Source organism: Scyliorhinus canicula, chromosome 12, assembly GCF_902713615.1.
Source record: "Scyliorhinus canicula chromosome 12, sScyCan1.1, whole genome shotgun sequence".
Classification (NCBI taxonomy): domain Eukaryota; kingdom Metazoa; phylum Chordata; class Chondrichthyes; order Carcharhiniformes; family Scyliorhinidae; genus Scyliorhinus; species Scyliorhinus canicula.
This window is the reverse complement of record NC_052157.1, coordinates 4,611,903-4,625,656: the sequence shown is the minus strand read 5'-3', so window position 1 is coordinate 4,625,656 and position 13,754 is coordinate 4,611,903. Positions and strand designations below refer to the sequence as shown.

Genomic DNA, 13,754 nt, shown 5'->3' with positions numbered 1-13,754 from the left:
CTCCATCAACACTCAAGAAGCTCAAAACAATCCAGGACAAAGCAGCCTGCTTAATCAACACCCCATCCACTACCTTAAACATTCACTTTCTCCACCTCCGTGCCCAGTGGCAGCAGTGTGTACCACATACAAGGTGCATTGCAGCGATTCACCAAGGTTCCTTCAACAACACACAAACTAGCCTGACTTTGGAAATATATTCCCATTCCTTCAGCATTGCTGGATAAAAATCTTGGAACTCCCTCCCTAACAGCAATGTGTGTACCTCGGTGTACCTCCCTAACCCATGGGCTGGAGGTGTCCAAGGTGGTGCCACCTTCTCAAGAGCAATTAGGGATGGGTAGTGAATGTTGGTCAGTGAGGCCCTCATTCAATGATTTTTTTTGTTGAAAAAGTGTATCTGTAAAGTGCAAGTGTAGAGTCACCATAAGCCCAGATGGCCATAGGCTGCTTTTCCCTTTGAAATGAAAAATGAAATGAAAATCGCTTATTGTCACGAGTAGGGTTCAATGAAGTCACTGTGAAAAGCCCCTAGTCGCCACACTCCGGCGCCTGTCCGGGGAGGCTGGTACTGGAATCGAACCGTGCTGCTGGCCTGCTTGGTCTGCTTTAAAAGCCAGCGATTTAGCCGTGTGAGCTAAACCAGCCCCTAAAATCGCTTATTGTCACGAGTAGGCTTCAATGAAGTTACTGTGAAAAGCCCCTAGTTGCCACATTTCAGCGCCTGTCCGGGGAGGCTGGTGCGGCTGAGGGGGAGAGCTGACTGGTGGTGATCACCACACCTCAGGTGAGGGGTAACATTGCGAAGTCTGGGCCTTCATGAATAACCTCAGCCGGTACGGGAATTGAGCCCATGTTCCTGGCTTTGCTCTGCATCATAAACCAGCTGTCTCGCCCACTGAGCTAAACCAGCCCCCTTTAAAAAAGGTATATCTTTTGAAGGTTATTATTGAATCTGCCAACTTTTCAGGCAGTGCATTCCAGATTGCAACAACTCACTTTGTACATTTTTCCTTCATGTTGCCCGATTCTTTAGCCATTCATCGTAAGTCTGTGTCCACTGGTTACTTACCCTTCTGACACTGGAAATTGTTTACTTCATCAAAATCATCAAAAGATTTTGACTGCTTCTATCAATTCTGCCCCAACCCTTCTCAGCTCTGAGGTGAACAATTTCAGCTTCTCCAGATACTTGAACTCCCTTGTACCCTGGCACCATTCCGGTAAATCTCACCAATCGCTCAAAAGGACTTTTCATCTTCCTGAAACATGGTGCCCAGAACAAACATTTTGGATTGAGCAACGGGGCTTTAAGCAGAAATGAAGGAATCAGGGAATGTTTATACTGGAGTAAAGACTATTCGGAAGCTTGAGGCATTCTGGTTTAAGGAGTCCAGATAAATTGAAACCTATGGACACGACTGACAATAATGAGCTCTATAACGAGATATAACGGATTCACAGTCAACGGAAACCAACTAGTGAGTCGATAAGTATTTCACATGAAACCCAGCGATCGTGTGGGATGGACTGTTCAAGACGAATGTGTCAGCAAACACAGTTAAATGTAAATACTGATTCAAATACAATTTTTTACAAAGGGACAGAAGTGGTACTTCACTAATACACATTTTAATCATATATCTGCTGTTAACACAACCACAAATGTCAATGTTCTGGATAGAAAAACAGCACATGTCCACGATACAGTATTGCATTACCTCACTTTGATCAGATGTTTAATACATACCCTTGCTTGTGCTTCCCAAGTGAAAGCTTGTTCTGGACTCCCTTCTCTGAGTGAAGCTCCAGATGTTTCTGGAGGTTGTTCTGTGGTAAGCAAGTCATTCTGCAGAACAACCAAGTTAGAATAAGCATTACCCTGTGTTCCCATAAAGTCTCAGTGACAGCGTAACTTATATTCCTTCTTTTAAAAAGTATTTTACTTTCTCTTTACAGCACCCCTCCCTGGTCAGACGGCGTTACCCCATATTCCCGCCAATACAATGATCTATGTGGAGTAGCACAACAAACGTGGTCAAAAACGACCTCCAAGTCTGCTTTTCTTTCAGTCCCCAAGTGTCATATTTTCTCAGGTTTGTTCACATTACGTCAGAAGGTTGTTGGTTCAAGTCCCACTCCAGAGACCCAACACTCCCTGTAGTATGGAGGAAGTGTTGCATTGTCAGAACAGCCATCTTTCAGTTGAGACACCAAACCAAGGCCCTGATGGTCCTTCTCAGGTCGGCATAAAAGATCCCATGGCATCTTCCAAAGAGCACTGGAGGTCCCCCAGTGCACCTGCCAATATTTATTCCTCAACCAACATCATTAAACATAAAGATATGATCATGAATACGCCGCCGTCTGTGGGAGCTTGCTGTGTACAAATTGGTTGCTGCGTTTCTTACATTACAACAGTGACTACACTTTAAACCTACTTTACTGACTTCCGACAATTGTGAAAAGAGCTTCGTAAATACAAATCCTTATTTCTAATCCAGATAGATTAGGAATCCAACAGGAAACATATTTTCTCTGCAAAAACAGTATTTTGCAACTGTTAATTAATCCATCTACCAGAAAAAGGTGTTTATAAAATTACAGTTTACCCTCAATTTCACTTTAGGCCGTTGCAGAATCTGAGCTCACAAACTAACAGTTTTACATTGGAAAGAAGTGTTAAACTGTAAAGTCACATCAGTCTGTTTATGGAATTATAATTAATACTGTTAATAGTCAGTTTTCGAGACTTCCGGTGGCGGCAATGCGCAGTTGAGCCACACATTCGGTGGCCCCCACGATTAACGGGCTTCGGGGCTTTTTTCAGGGCCCCCAACGGAGCTGAGGAGGCAAATCCCGAAGGGGGAAGAGGCCAGGAGTCGCCCCAGCGGTCCCATGGTCCGGACCAGGAGTGGGGCAGAGATAAGATCGACGAAAACACCCAGGAAAAATCGGGGGCAGGAAAACAAAATGGCGGCCGGCGAAAGCTTTGAGGAGCTGAGGAAGTGGGTCCAGGAGCAGCAGACGATTCTGCTGCGCTGCTTCCAGGAGCTGAAGTTGGAGCTGCTGGAGTCCCTGAAGGTAACCAACAGGGAACTGATGGAGACCCAGACAGCCCAGGGGGCTGCGATCCGGGAGCTGCAGCAGCAAGCCGCCGAGAGGGAGGACGAGGTCGTGGCCGTGGTGGGGAAGGTGGAGGTGCACGAGGCGCTCCATAAAAGATGGCAGGAGCGGTTCGAGGAGCTGGACAACCGGTCAAGGAGGAAGAATTTACGGATCCTGGGCCTCACGGAGGGGCTGGAGGGGTCGGACCTAGCGGCCTATGTGGTGATGATGCTAAACTCGCTGATGGGGGCTGGGTCCTTCCAGGGGCCCCTGGAGCTGGAGGGGGCCCACAGAATTCTGGCTAGGAGGCCCAAGCCGAATGAGCCGCCGCGGGCGGTGTCGGTGAGGTTCCCGGTGATGGGGGATGCTGTATAATACTGTATTTATTTATACTGTATTTGTATTTGCGGGGTTTAGGGTAAGATGTGGGGTGGCTTTAGGGTGGGTGGGGTGATGTCGTACGGGTTTTTTCTTTATGGGTTTTCAAGCAGGGGTTGGGTGGACGGGTTCGGGCAGAGGGGTAAACGGGGTGTTCGGGGAGCTGGTGGGGGGGACTGACAATGGGAGTGACCCTGGAGGAGGCAGGGCCCGGCAGGGCGAAAGCGCGGGCTTTCTGCGGGGTTCTCCGGCGGGGAAAGCGCTGGGAGAGGGAGGGGGCGGGGTTTTCTTTTCCCGCGCAGGAGCAGGGGGAGGGTGGACTCGTTGACGGGCACAATGGAGGAGGGGCAGTCCCACGTTGGGAGGAGCCGAAAGTAGGGCGGGAGCCGCCGGGGTCAGCAGAAGTTAGCTGGCTCACGGGAGTGCTGTAGAGGGGGGGGGGGGGCGCGGCTAGGAGGGGTCCTAGCCTTGGGGGGGGGGGGGACCGGGTTTCTGCTGAAACGGTCAGGAAGGAGCTGGAGGACGCAGGGGGTGGAGGGGGGGGGGGGGGGGGGGGGGGGGGGGGGGGGGGGGGGGGGGGGGGGTGAGTTGCCGCCGTGGGAAACTGGCAGAGCGTGGGACACTGGCCGGGGATGGGCAAGGGATGGGGTATGGCTAATCGGCAGGGGAAGGGGGCAGGGAGCCCTCGGATCCGGCTGATAACCTGGAATGTGAGGGGGCTGAATGGGCCGGTCAAAAGGGCCCCCGAGTATTTGCGCACCTGAAGGGACTGAAGGCGGATGTGGCCATGCTCCAGAAGACACACCTGAGAGTGGTGGACCAGGTCCGGCTGAAGAAGGGGTGGGTGGGCCAAGTATTCCACTCAGGGCTGGATGAGAAGAGTAAGGGGTGGCGATCCTGGTGGGGAAGAAGGTGTCGTTTCAGGCGTTGAAGGTGGTGGCTGACAGTGGCGGGAGGACGTGATGGTGAGTGGCAAGCTGCAGGGGGAGCGGGTAGTGTTGGTGAATGTTTATGCCCCAAATTGGGACGATGCGGGGTTTATGCGGCGTATGCTGGGCCGCATTCCGGACCTGGAGGCCTGATCATGGGGGGGGACTTTAACACAGTACTGGATCCCCCATTGGATCGATCCAAGTCCCGGACGGGTAGGAGGTCGGCGGCGGCTAAGGTGCTGAGGGGATTCATGGACCAGATGGGGGGGGTGGACCCCTGGAGGTTTACGAGGATAAGGGCCAGGGAATACTCGTTTTTCTCCCATGTACATAAGGCCTACTCGAGGATTGATTTTTTTTGTCCTGAGCAGGGGGGTGGTGTCGAGGGTGGAAGAAGTGGAATACTCCGCCATTGCCATTTCGGATCATGCCCCGCACTGGATGGACCTCGGGCTGGGGGAAGAGAGGGACCAACGTCCGCTCTGGCGCTTGGAGGTGGGGCTGCTGGCAGATGAGGAGGTGGCCGGAAGGGTCCGGGGGTGTATCGAGAGATACCTCAAGGCCAATGATAACGGGGAGGTTCGGGTGGGGACGGTCTGGGAGGCATTGAAGGCGGTGATGAGGGGGGAATTGATCTCCATCCGAACCCATAGGGAGAGGGGGGAGCAGAGGGAAAGGGAAAGACTGATAGGGGAGATGGTGCAGGTGGATAGGAGATATGCGGAGGCCTCAGAGGAGGGATTGCTGGGGGAGAGGCGTAGCCTTCAGGCCAGATTTGACCTACTGACGACCAGAAAGGCGGAAGCTCAGTGGAGGAAAGCACAGGGGGCGGTGTATGAATACGGGGAGAAGGTGAGCAGGATGCTGGTGCACCAGCTCCGGAAGCGAGACGCGGCCAGGCAGATTGGGGGAGTGATGGATAGAGCTGGGAAGGTGGTGCGGAGGGGGGTAGATGTCAATGGGGTCTTCAGGGACTTCTAAGGGGAATTGTACCGGTCTGAACCCCCGGCGGAGGGGGGTGGAATGGGGCGCTTCTTGGACAAGTTGCGATTCCCGAGGGTGGAAGAGGAGCAGGTGGAGGGACTAGGGGCGCCGATCGAGCTGGAGGAGGTGGTCAAAGGGATAGGGAGCATGCAGTCGGGGAAGGCGCCGGGGCCGGACGTGTTTCCGGCTGAATTCTATAAAAAGTATTTGGACCTGTTGGGCTCCCTGTTGGTCCGGACCTTTAACGAGGCAAGGGAGGGGGGGGGCCTCTGCCCCCAACTATGTCACGGGCGCTGATTTCCTTGATCCTGAAGCGGGCCAAGGGCCCTCTGCAGTGCGGGTCATATAGGCCGATTTCGCTGCTGAACGCCGACGCTAAGCTGCTGGCAAAGATCCTGGCCACTAGAATAGAGGATTGTGTGCCTGGGGTCATACATGAGGACCAGACGGGGTTTGTGAAGGGAAGGCAGCTGAACACAAATGTACGAAGGCTCCTCAACATCATTATGATGCCGGCTGTGGAAGGGGAGGCAGAGATAGTGGTGGCATTAGACGCGGAGAAAGCCTTCGATAGGGTTGAGTGGGAGTACTTGTAGGAGGTGTTGGAGAAGTTTGGGTTTGGGGAGGGGTTTATCCAGTGGGTGAGGCTGCTCTACGAGGCCCCGATGGCAAGTGTAGCCACAAATAGGAGGAGGTGGGAGTACTTTCGGCTGTATCGGGGGACGAGACAGGAGTGTCCCCTGTCCCCCTTGCTCTACGCGTTGGCGATTGAGCCCCTGGCCATGGCGTTGAGGGAGTCAGGGAACTGGAGGGGCCTGGTGCGGGGTGGGGAGGAGCATCGAGTGTCGCTGTACGCGGGCGACCTGTTGCTGTATGTGGCGGACCCGGTGGGGGGGGGGATGCTGGAGGTGATGAGGATTCTTAGGGAATTCGGGGGTTTCTCGGGGTATAAGTTGAACCTGGGCAAGAGTGAGGTGTTTGTGGTGCATCCGGGGGATCAAGAGGAGGGGATTGGTAGGCTCCCATTGAAGCAGGCAGGGAAGAGTTTCAGGTACCTAGGTGTCCAGGTGGCTGGGAGCTGGGGGGCCCTGCACAAGCTCAACCTCACAAGGTTGGTGGAGCAGATGGAGGAGGAGTTCAAAAGGTGGGATATGTTACCGCTGTCACTGGCGGGGAGGGTGCAGTCCGTCAAGATGACGGTGCTCCCGAGGTTTTTGTTCCTGTTCCAGTGCCTCCCCATCCTTATCCCGAAGGCCTTTTTTAGGAGGGTCAACAGGAGTATCACGGGATTTGTGTGGGCGCATGGGACACCGAGGGTTCGAAGAGTGTTCCTGGAACGAGGCAGGGATAGGGGGGGGCTGGCGTTGCCCAACCTCTGTGGGTACTACTGGGCGGCCAACGCAGCGATGGTGCGTAAGTGGGTAATGGACGAGGAAGGGGCAGCGTGGAAGAGGATGGAGGCGGCGTCTTGTGTGGGCACGAGCCTGGAGGCGCTAGTAACGGCGCCGTTGCCGCTCCCTCCGACGAGGTATACCACGAGCCCGGTGATGGCGGCTACCCTCAAAATTTGGGGGCAATGGAGACGGCACAGGGAAGAAATGGGGGGGCTCGATGGAGGCCCCGATACGGGGGAACCATCGGTTCGTCCCAGGGAGCATTGATGGTGGATTTCTGGGCTGGCACAGGGCAGGGGTTGGGAGGTTGAGGGACCTGTTTGTGGAGGGGAGGTTCGCGAGCTTGGGGGAGTTAGAGGGGAAGTTTGGGCTCCCCCCGGGGAACATGTTTAGGTACATGCAGGTTAGGGCGTTTGCCAGGCGGCAGATGGAGGGGTTCCCCTTGTTGCCCCCACGTGGGGTACGGGACAGGGTGCTCTCGGGGGTGTGGGTCGGAGGAGGGAGGATTTCGGACATATACCGGGTAATGCAGGAGGTAGACGAGGCCTCGGTGGAGGAACTCAAGGGTAAATGGGAAGAGGAGCTGGGTGAGGAGATTGAGGAGGGGACGTGGGCGGATGCCCTGGAGAGAGTGAATTCCTCCTCTTCCTGTGCGAGGCTTAGCCTCATACAGTTCAAGGTGCTGCATAGGGCCCACATGACTGGGTCGAGGATGAGCAGGTTTTTCGGGGGAGAGGACAGGTGTGCTAGGTGCTCGGGGAGCCCAGCGAACCACGCCCATATGTTTTGGGCGTGCCCAGCGTTGGGTGAGTTTTGGAAGGGGTTAGCAAGGACGGTGTCGAGGGTGGTGGGATCCAGGGTCGAGCCAGGCTGGGGACTCGCAATTTTTGGGGTTGCAGTGGAGCCGGGAGTGCAGGATGCTATAGAGGCCGGTGTTACATAGAACGATACAGCGCAGTACAGGCCCTTCGGCCCTCGATGTTGCACCGACATGGAAAAAATCTAAAGGCCATCTAACCTACACTATGCCATTATCATCCATATGCTTATCCAATAAATTTTTAAATGCCCTCAATGTTGGCGTGTTCACTACTGTTGCAGGTAGGGCATTCCACGGCCTCACCACTCTTTGCATAAAAAACCCACCTCTGACCTCTGTCCTATATCTATTACCCCTCAATTTAAGGCTATGTCCCCTCGTGCTAGCCACCTCCATCCGCGGGAGAAGGCTCTCGCTGTCCACCCTATCTAACCCTCTGATCATTTTGTATGCCTCTATTAAGTCACCTCTTAACCTTCTTCTCTCTAACGAAAACAACCTCAAGTCCATCAGCCTTTCCTCATAAGATTTTCCCTCCATACCAGGCAACATCCTGGTAAATCTCCTCTGCACCCGTTCCAAAGCTTCCACGTCCTTCCTATAATGAGGCGACCAGAACTGTACGCAATACTCCAAATGCGGCCGTACTAGAGTTTTGTACAACTGCAACATGACCTCATGGCTCCGGAACTCAATCCCTCTACCAATAAAGGCCAACACACCATAGGCCTTCTTCACAACCCTATCAACCTGGGTGGCAACTTTCAGGGATCTATGTACATGGACACCGAGATCCCTCTGCTCATCCACACTACCAAGAATTTTACCATTAGCCAAATATTCCGCATTTCTGTTATTCTTTCCAAAGTGAATCACCTCACACTTCTCCAGATTAAACTCCATTTGCCACCTCTCAGCCCAGCTCTGCAGCTTATCTATGTCCCTCTGTAACCTGCAACATCCTTCCGTACTGTCTACAACTCCACCGACTTTAGTGTCGTCTGCAAATTTACTCACCCATCCTTCTGCGCCCTCCTCTAGGTCATTTATAAAAATGACAAACAGCAACGGCCCCAGAACAGATCCTTGTGGTACGCCACTCGTAACTGAACTCCATTCTGAACATTTCCCATCAACTACCACTCTCTGTCTTCTTTCAACTAGCCAATTTCTGATCCACATCTCTAAATCACCCTCAATCCCCAGCCTCCGTATTTTCTGCAATAGCCGACCGTGGGGAACCTTATCAAACGCTTTACTGAAATCCATATACACCACATCAACTGCTCTACCCTCGTCCACCTGTTCAGTCACCTTCTCAAAGAAAGTTCTGGCCTTTGCGTCCCTAGTAGCCCGGCGGAGGATCTTGCTCCAATGGAAGGATGCGAGGCCCCCAAGCATGGAGGCCTGGATCTCTGATATGGCGGGGTTCATTAAATTGGAGAGGGTGAAATTTGCCCTGAGGGGATCAGTACAAGGGTTTTTCAGGCGGTGGCAGCCTTTTCTGGACTTCCTGGCGGACAGGTAGGCAAATAGGCCGATAGCAGCAACCCCGGGGGGGGGGGGGGGGGGGGGAGGGAATAAGGATTGGGGGGAGGGAGAACTGTGCACATGGGTTTGTGGAGGGTGCTATCTCTCTCTTTTTTCTTTTTCTTTGTTTTTGTTCTTTCCTTTTGTTTGAAGTTGCTCTTGAAGCTGGGGGGGTATTGTTCATGGGGTGTTACCGTGGTTGTATGTTAATAGAATTAACATGTTTATATTTTGTATTTTGTAAAAAGTTCAATAAAAATTATTTTTAAAAAAATAGTTAGTTTTCCAGCTCAGAGAGAGGCCCATCAAGACTGCGCCGGCCATCAAGCACCAATCTACTCTAATCCAGCACTTGGTCCATAGCCTTGTTTGCTCTGCTGTTTCAAGTCTTCACCTATCCCCTCCTTCTGCACTGTATTTTCTATGTTCTAAACACTTAAATGTTGTGATGTTTCCTGCTTCTACCACCCTTGCAGAGTTCCAGATTCCCACCATGCTCTGGGTGAAAAAGTCTTTCCTCACATCTCCTCTAAATCTCCTGCCCCTTACCTTAAATCTATGTCCTCTGGTTATTGACCCCCTCGACTCAGGGGAAAAGTTCCCTCTTATCTTTATTCTTCTTAATTTTGTACACCTGTCAGGTTCATCCCTCTTAGCACCAAGGAAAACAACCCCAGCCTAACCAGCCTCTCTTCATAGATGAAACGCTCCAGCCCAAGCAACATCCTGGTGAATTCCCACTGCACCCTCTCTAGTGCAATCACATCCTTCCTATAATGCGGCAACCAGAACGGCAGCCAGTACTCTAGCTGTGGCCTAACGAACGTTTCATACTCCGCAATCAAAACCTCCCTGCTCTTATATTTTATGCCTCGGCTAATAAATTCCCGTACCAGCCTCCCCGGACAGGCGCCGGAATGTGGCGACTAGGGGCTTTTCACAGTAACTTCATTGAAGCCTACTTGTGACAATAAGCGATAAAATAGGGGCTGTTTAGCACATAGGGGCTGTTTAGCACATAGGGGCTGTTTAGCATAGGGCTAAATCGCTGGCTTTGAAAGCAGACCAAGCAGGCCAGCAGCACGGTTCGATTCCCGTAACAGCCTCCCCGAACAGGCGCCGTAATGTGGCGACTAGGGGCTTTTCACAGTAACTTCATTTGAAGCCTACTCGTGACAATAAGCGATTTTCATTTCATTTCATAAAGGCAAGTATCCCATATGCCTTCTTAACCACCTTATCTGTCTGTCCTGCTGCCTTCAGTGACCTATAGGCAGGCACCTCAAAGTCCCTTTGTACATCCTCGCGTTACACCATTCAATGTATATTGCCTTGCCTTGTTAGCCCTCCCAAATGCATCACATCACATTTTTCAGGGTTAAATTCCATTTGCCACTGTTCTGTCCATCATAAAACCCGCCTATATGACACTGTAATCTAAGACTTTCCCCCTCATTTTTACACCACCAATTTTTGTGTCACCTGCGAACAACCCCCCCCCCCCCCCCCCCCCCACATTCCCATCTCGATCATCAATGTTCACTACAAACAGCTTCCAGTCACAAAAATCAAGCTTCGACCATCAGCATTTGCCTCCTGTCAGTAAGCCAATTTTGGATCCAATTTGCCAAATTGCCCTAGATCCCAAAGGCTCTTACTTTCTTGACCAATCTCCCATGCAGGACCTCGTAAAGGAAAAAAACCTTTCTGAAAGTCATGTAGACTACATCAACTGCACTACCCTCATCTCCACACCTAGTCACCACCCCGAAAAATTCTAATTTGTTCAACATGACTTCCCCCTGACAAAGCCATGCTGACTATCGTTGATTAAAGAACAATTCAATTTATTCCGTTCCTATATATGAATGCTCCCATGTGAAGGTCCCCGGGCACCTAGATCAATGATGGGAAACCTAGGCCAGTGAGTGGGTCGCGTGAGTGGCCCTCCTTCATCGCCGTGAGCAGCGAGATTGAAATCGGGCTTGTTCACTAATCATGACCTCATGAATAAGATTAAATATATTTAATACTTGCTGAATATTTCATAACGAGTTATAGAAAATGCAAAATAAATTATATATTAATAGAGTTTTGAGGAAGTCTCAACCAGAGTGGATAGAGGGGAACCAGTAGATGTGTTGCATTTGGACTTCCAGAAGGGATTCAACAAGGTACTTCACACCAAGTTATGCCGTAAGAGTCCACGGTGTTGGAGGTAATATATTGGCATGGATAGATGAATTGGCTAATGGGCAGGAAATCAAGTGAGGATAAGAGGTTCTTTTTCAGGTTGGTGACCTATAATCAGCGGGGTACCACAGGGACCAGTGCTGAGACAGCAACTGTTTACAATATATATTAAAGACTTGGAGGAAGAAGCGAATATGCTATAGACAAATTTGCAGGCGACGTAAAAATAGGTGGAAAGGCAATTTGCAAGAGGTATACAGTTTGCAAAGAGATATTGATACGTTAAATAAGTGGTCAAAAAGTTGGCAAATGGGAGTATAATGTGGGAAAATGTGAAGTTGTTCTTTTGGAAGGAGGAACAAAAGAATAGAAGATAGAGTGACGTGGAGAAGATGTTTCCACGAGTAGGAAAAACTAGAACACAAGGGCACAGCCTCAGACGGAAGGGAAAATCGTTTAAAATTGAAATGAGAAGGAACTTCTTCAACCAGAAGGTGGTGAATCTGTGGAACTCTTTGCCACAGAAGGCTATGGAGGCCAAATCACTGAGTGTCTTTAAGACAAGAGATAGATAGGTTCCTGATTAATAGGAGATCAGGCATTATGGGGTGAAGGCAGGAGAATGGAGATGAGAAACATATCAGCCATGATTGAATGGTGGAGCAGACCCAATGGGCCGAATGGCTCAATTTTGCTCATGGGCAGCACGGTAGCACAGTGGTTAGCACAGCTGCTTCACAGCGCCAGGGTCCCAGGTTCGATTCCTGGCTTGGGTCATTGTCCGTGCGGAGTCTGCACGTTCTCCCCGTGTCTGCATGGGTTTCCTCCGGGTGCTCCGGTTTCCTCCCACAAGTCCGAAAGACGTGCTGTTAGATGAATTGGACATTCTGAATTCTCCCTCTGTGTACCCGAACAGGTGCCGGAATGTGGCGACTAGGGGCTTTTCACAGTAACTTCATTGCAGTGTTAATGTAAGCCTACTTGTGACACTAATAAAGATTATTATCTGCACTTTGGGCGCAGAGGGAGAGCACGGCTCTCTGTCATTGAGGGCAATCAGCAGGCACCTCACTTCACTCGCCCTCGCTTTACAGGCAAATCCCTTCAGTCATACCGGTCGGGAAAAAAACTCCAGACAGAAACGCGCGGAAGGTGGCGACCCCATGATGGGGCAGCGTTCAACATGTCGGGGGGATGCACTCAGGACCCAAATGGGCCGCAGGTGGCCTGCCACTGACCCAGAGGCTGCCCAGAGTCCCTCTGAGAGGCCCGTAAGCATCTCACCCAAAGGGGCCCATTAACAGGTGGGGCAGCCATTAACATTGCGGTCTCGGCCCCTTTAAGGGGTCATTACCGACCAGGAGCAGCCTCTCTAATGGGACGGCAGTCATTGAGAACGGTCCCCGGGCGACCCCGTTGCAATCCCCCTGGTCCCGGGCACCGGGCCCGCTGCTGTCCCCCTGGTCCCGGGCCCGCTGCAGACCCCCTGGTCCCGGGCCCGCTGCAGACCCCCTGGTCCCGGGCCCGCTGCTGTCCCCCTGGTCCCGGGCCCACTGCTGTCCCCCTGGTCCCGGGCCCACTGCTGTCCCCCTGGTCCCGGGCCCACTGCTGTCCCCCTGGTCCCGGGCACCGGGCCCGCTGCAGTCCCCCTGGCCCCGGGACCGCTCCGCCGCCGCTTACCCGCTCCCGCGCCAATTCTCCGACCGCCGCCGCCGCCGCCTCCAGGAAGTGCATCAGAGGTCAAAGATCCACTTCCGCCGCCGGTCTCTCTGGCAACGGCCTGAAGCTGCCGCCTCCCTTCCCCTTGACCCTGAGACAGACTCAAACCCTCCCCTCGCCCCACTGCCACCCTGACCCGAACCTGAGACTGACCCTAAGCCTAACCCCTGACCCTAACCCCTTCCCAGTGCCACCCTGAGTCTGACCCTAACCCTCCCCTTGCCCCAGTGCCACCCTGACCCGACCCTGAGACTGACCCTAACTCTAATCCCCCTGTCCCAGTGCCACCCTGAGTCTAACCCGAACCCTGAATCTGAGTCTGACCCTGACCGTAATCTGACCCTAACCCTAACCAGTGCCACCCTGAGTCTAACCCTAATCACGTCCCCCTGTCCCAGTGCCACCCTGAGTCTGACCCTAACCCTAACCCTGAGTCTGACCCTAACCCTAATCCCCTCCCCGTCCCAGTGCCACTCTGACCCTGAGCCTGAACCGCACCCTGACCCTAACCCTAACCCTGACCATAGAAAGGCTGGTGGGAAAACCACTCACATTGTTGTGGGTTGTTTGACGGGTTTATAATGTCCCGACATCAGAGGCAGCTGGGAAATTAAACACTGTTGGTGTCCCCTTCCAATATAATATAAAATATAGTTTAATAGCACCATCCCTGGGCCCCGACTGTGACATAAGACC

The 13,754-nt window shown here is 52.5% G+C and overlaps 1 protein-coding gene across 1 annotated transcript in view; it reads right to left on the bottom strand.

Moving 5' to 3' along the window:
* Positions 1-13,062, bottom strand: part of blm (BLM RecQ like helicase) — a 63,843-nt gene extending 50,781 nt beyond the window's left edge. Inside the window, 2 exon segments of the mRNA XM_038813331.1 lie at positions 1,751-1,849; positions 13,020-13,062. Coding sequence (XP_038669259.1) covers positions 1,751-1,848 — 98 coding nt within the window. The 5' untranslated portion in view covers position 1,849; positions 13,020-13,062.
* Positions 13,063-13,754: the final 692 nt, after the last annotated feature.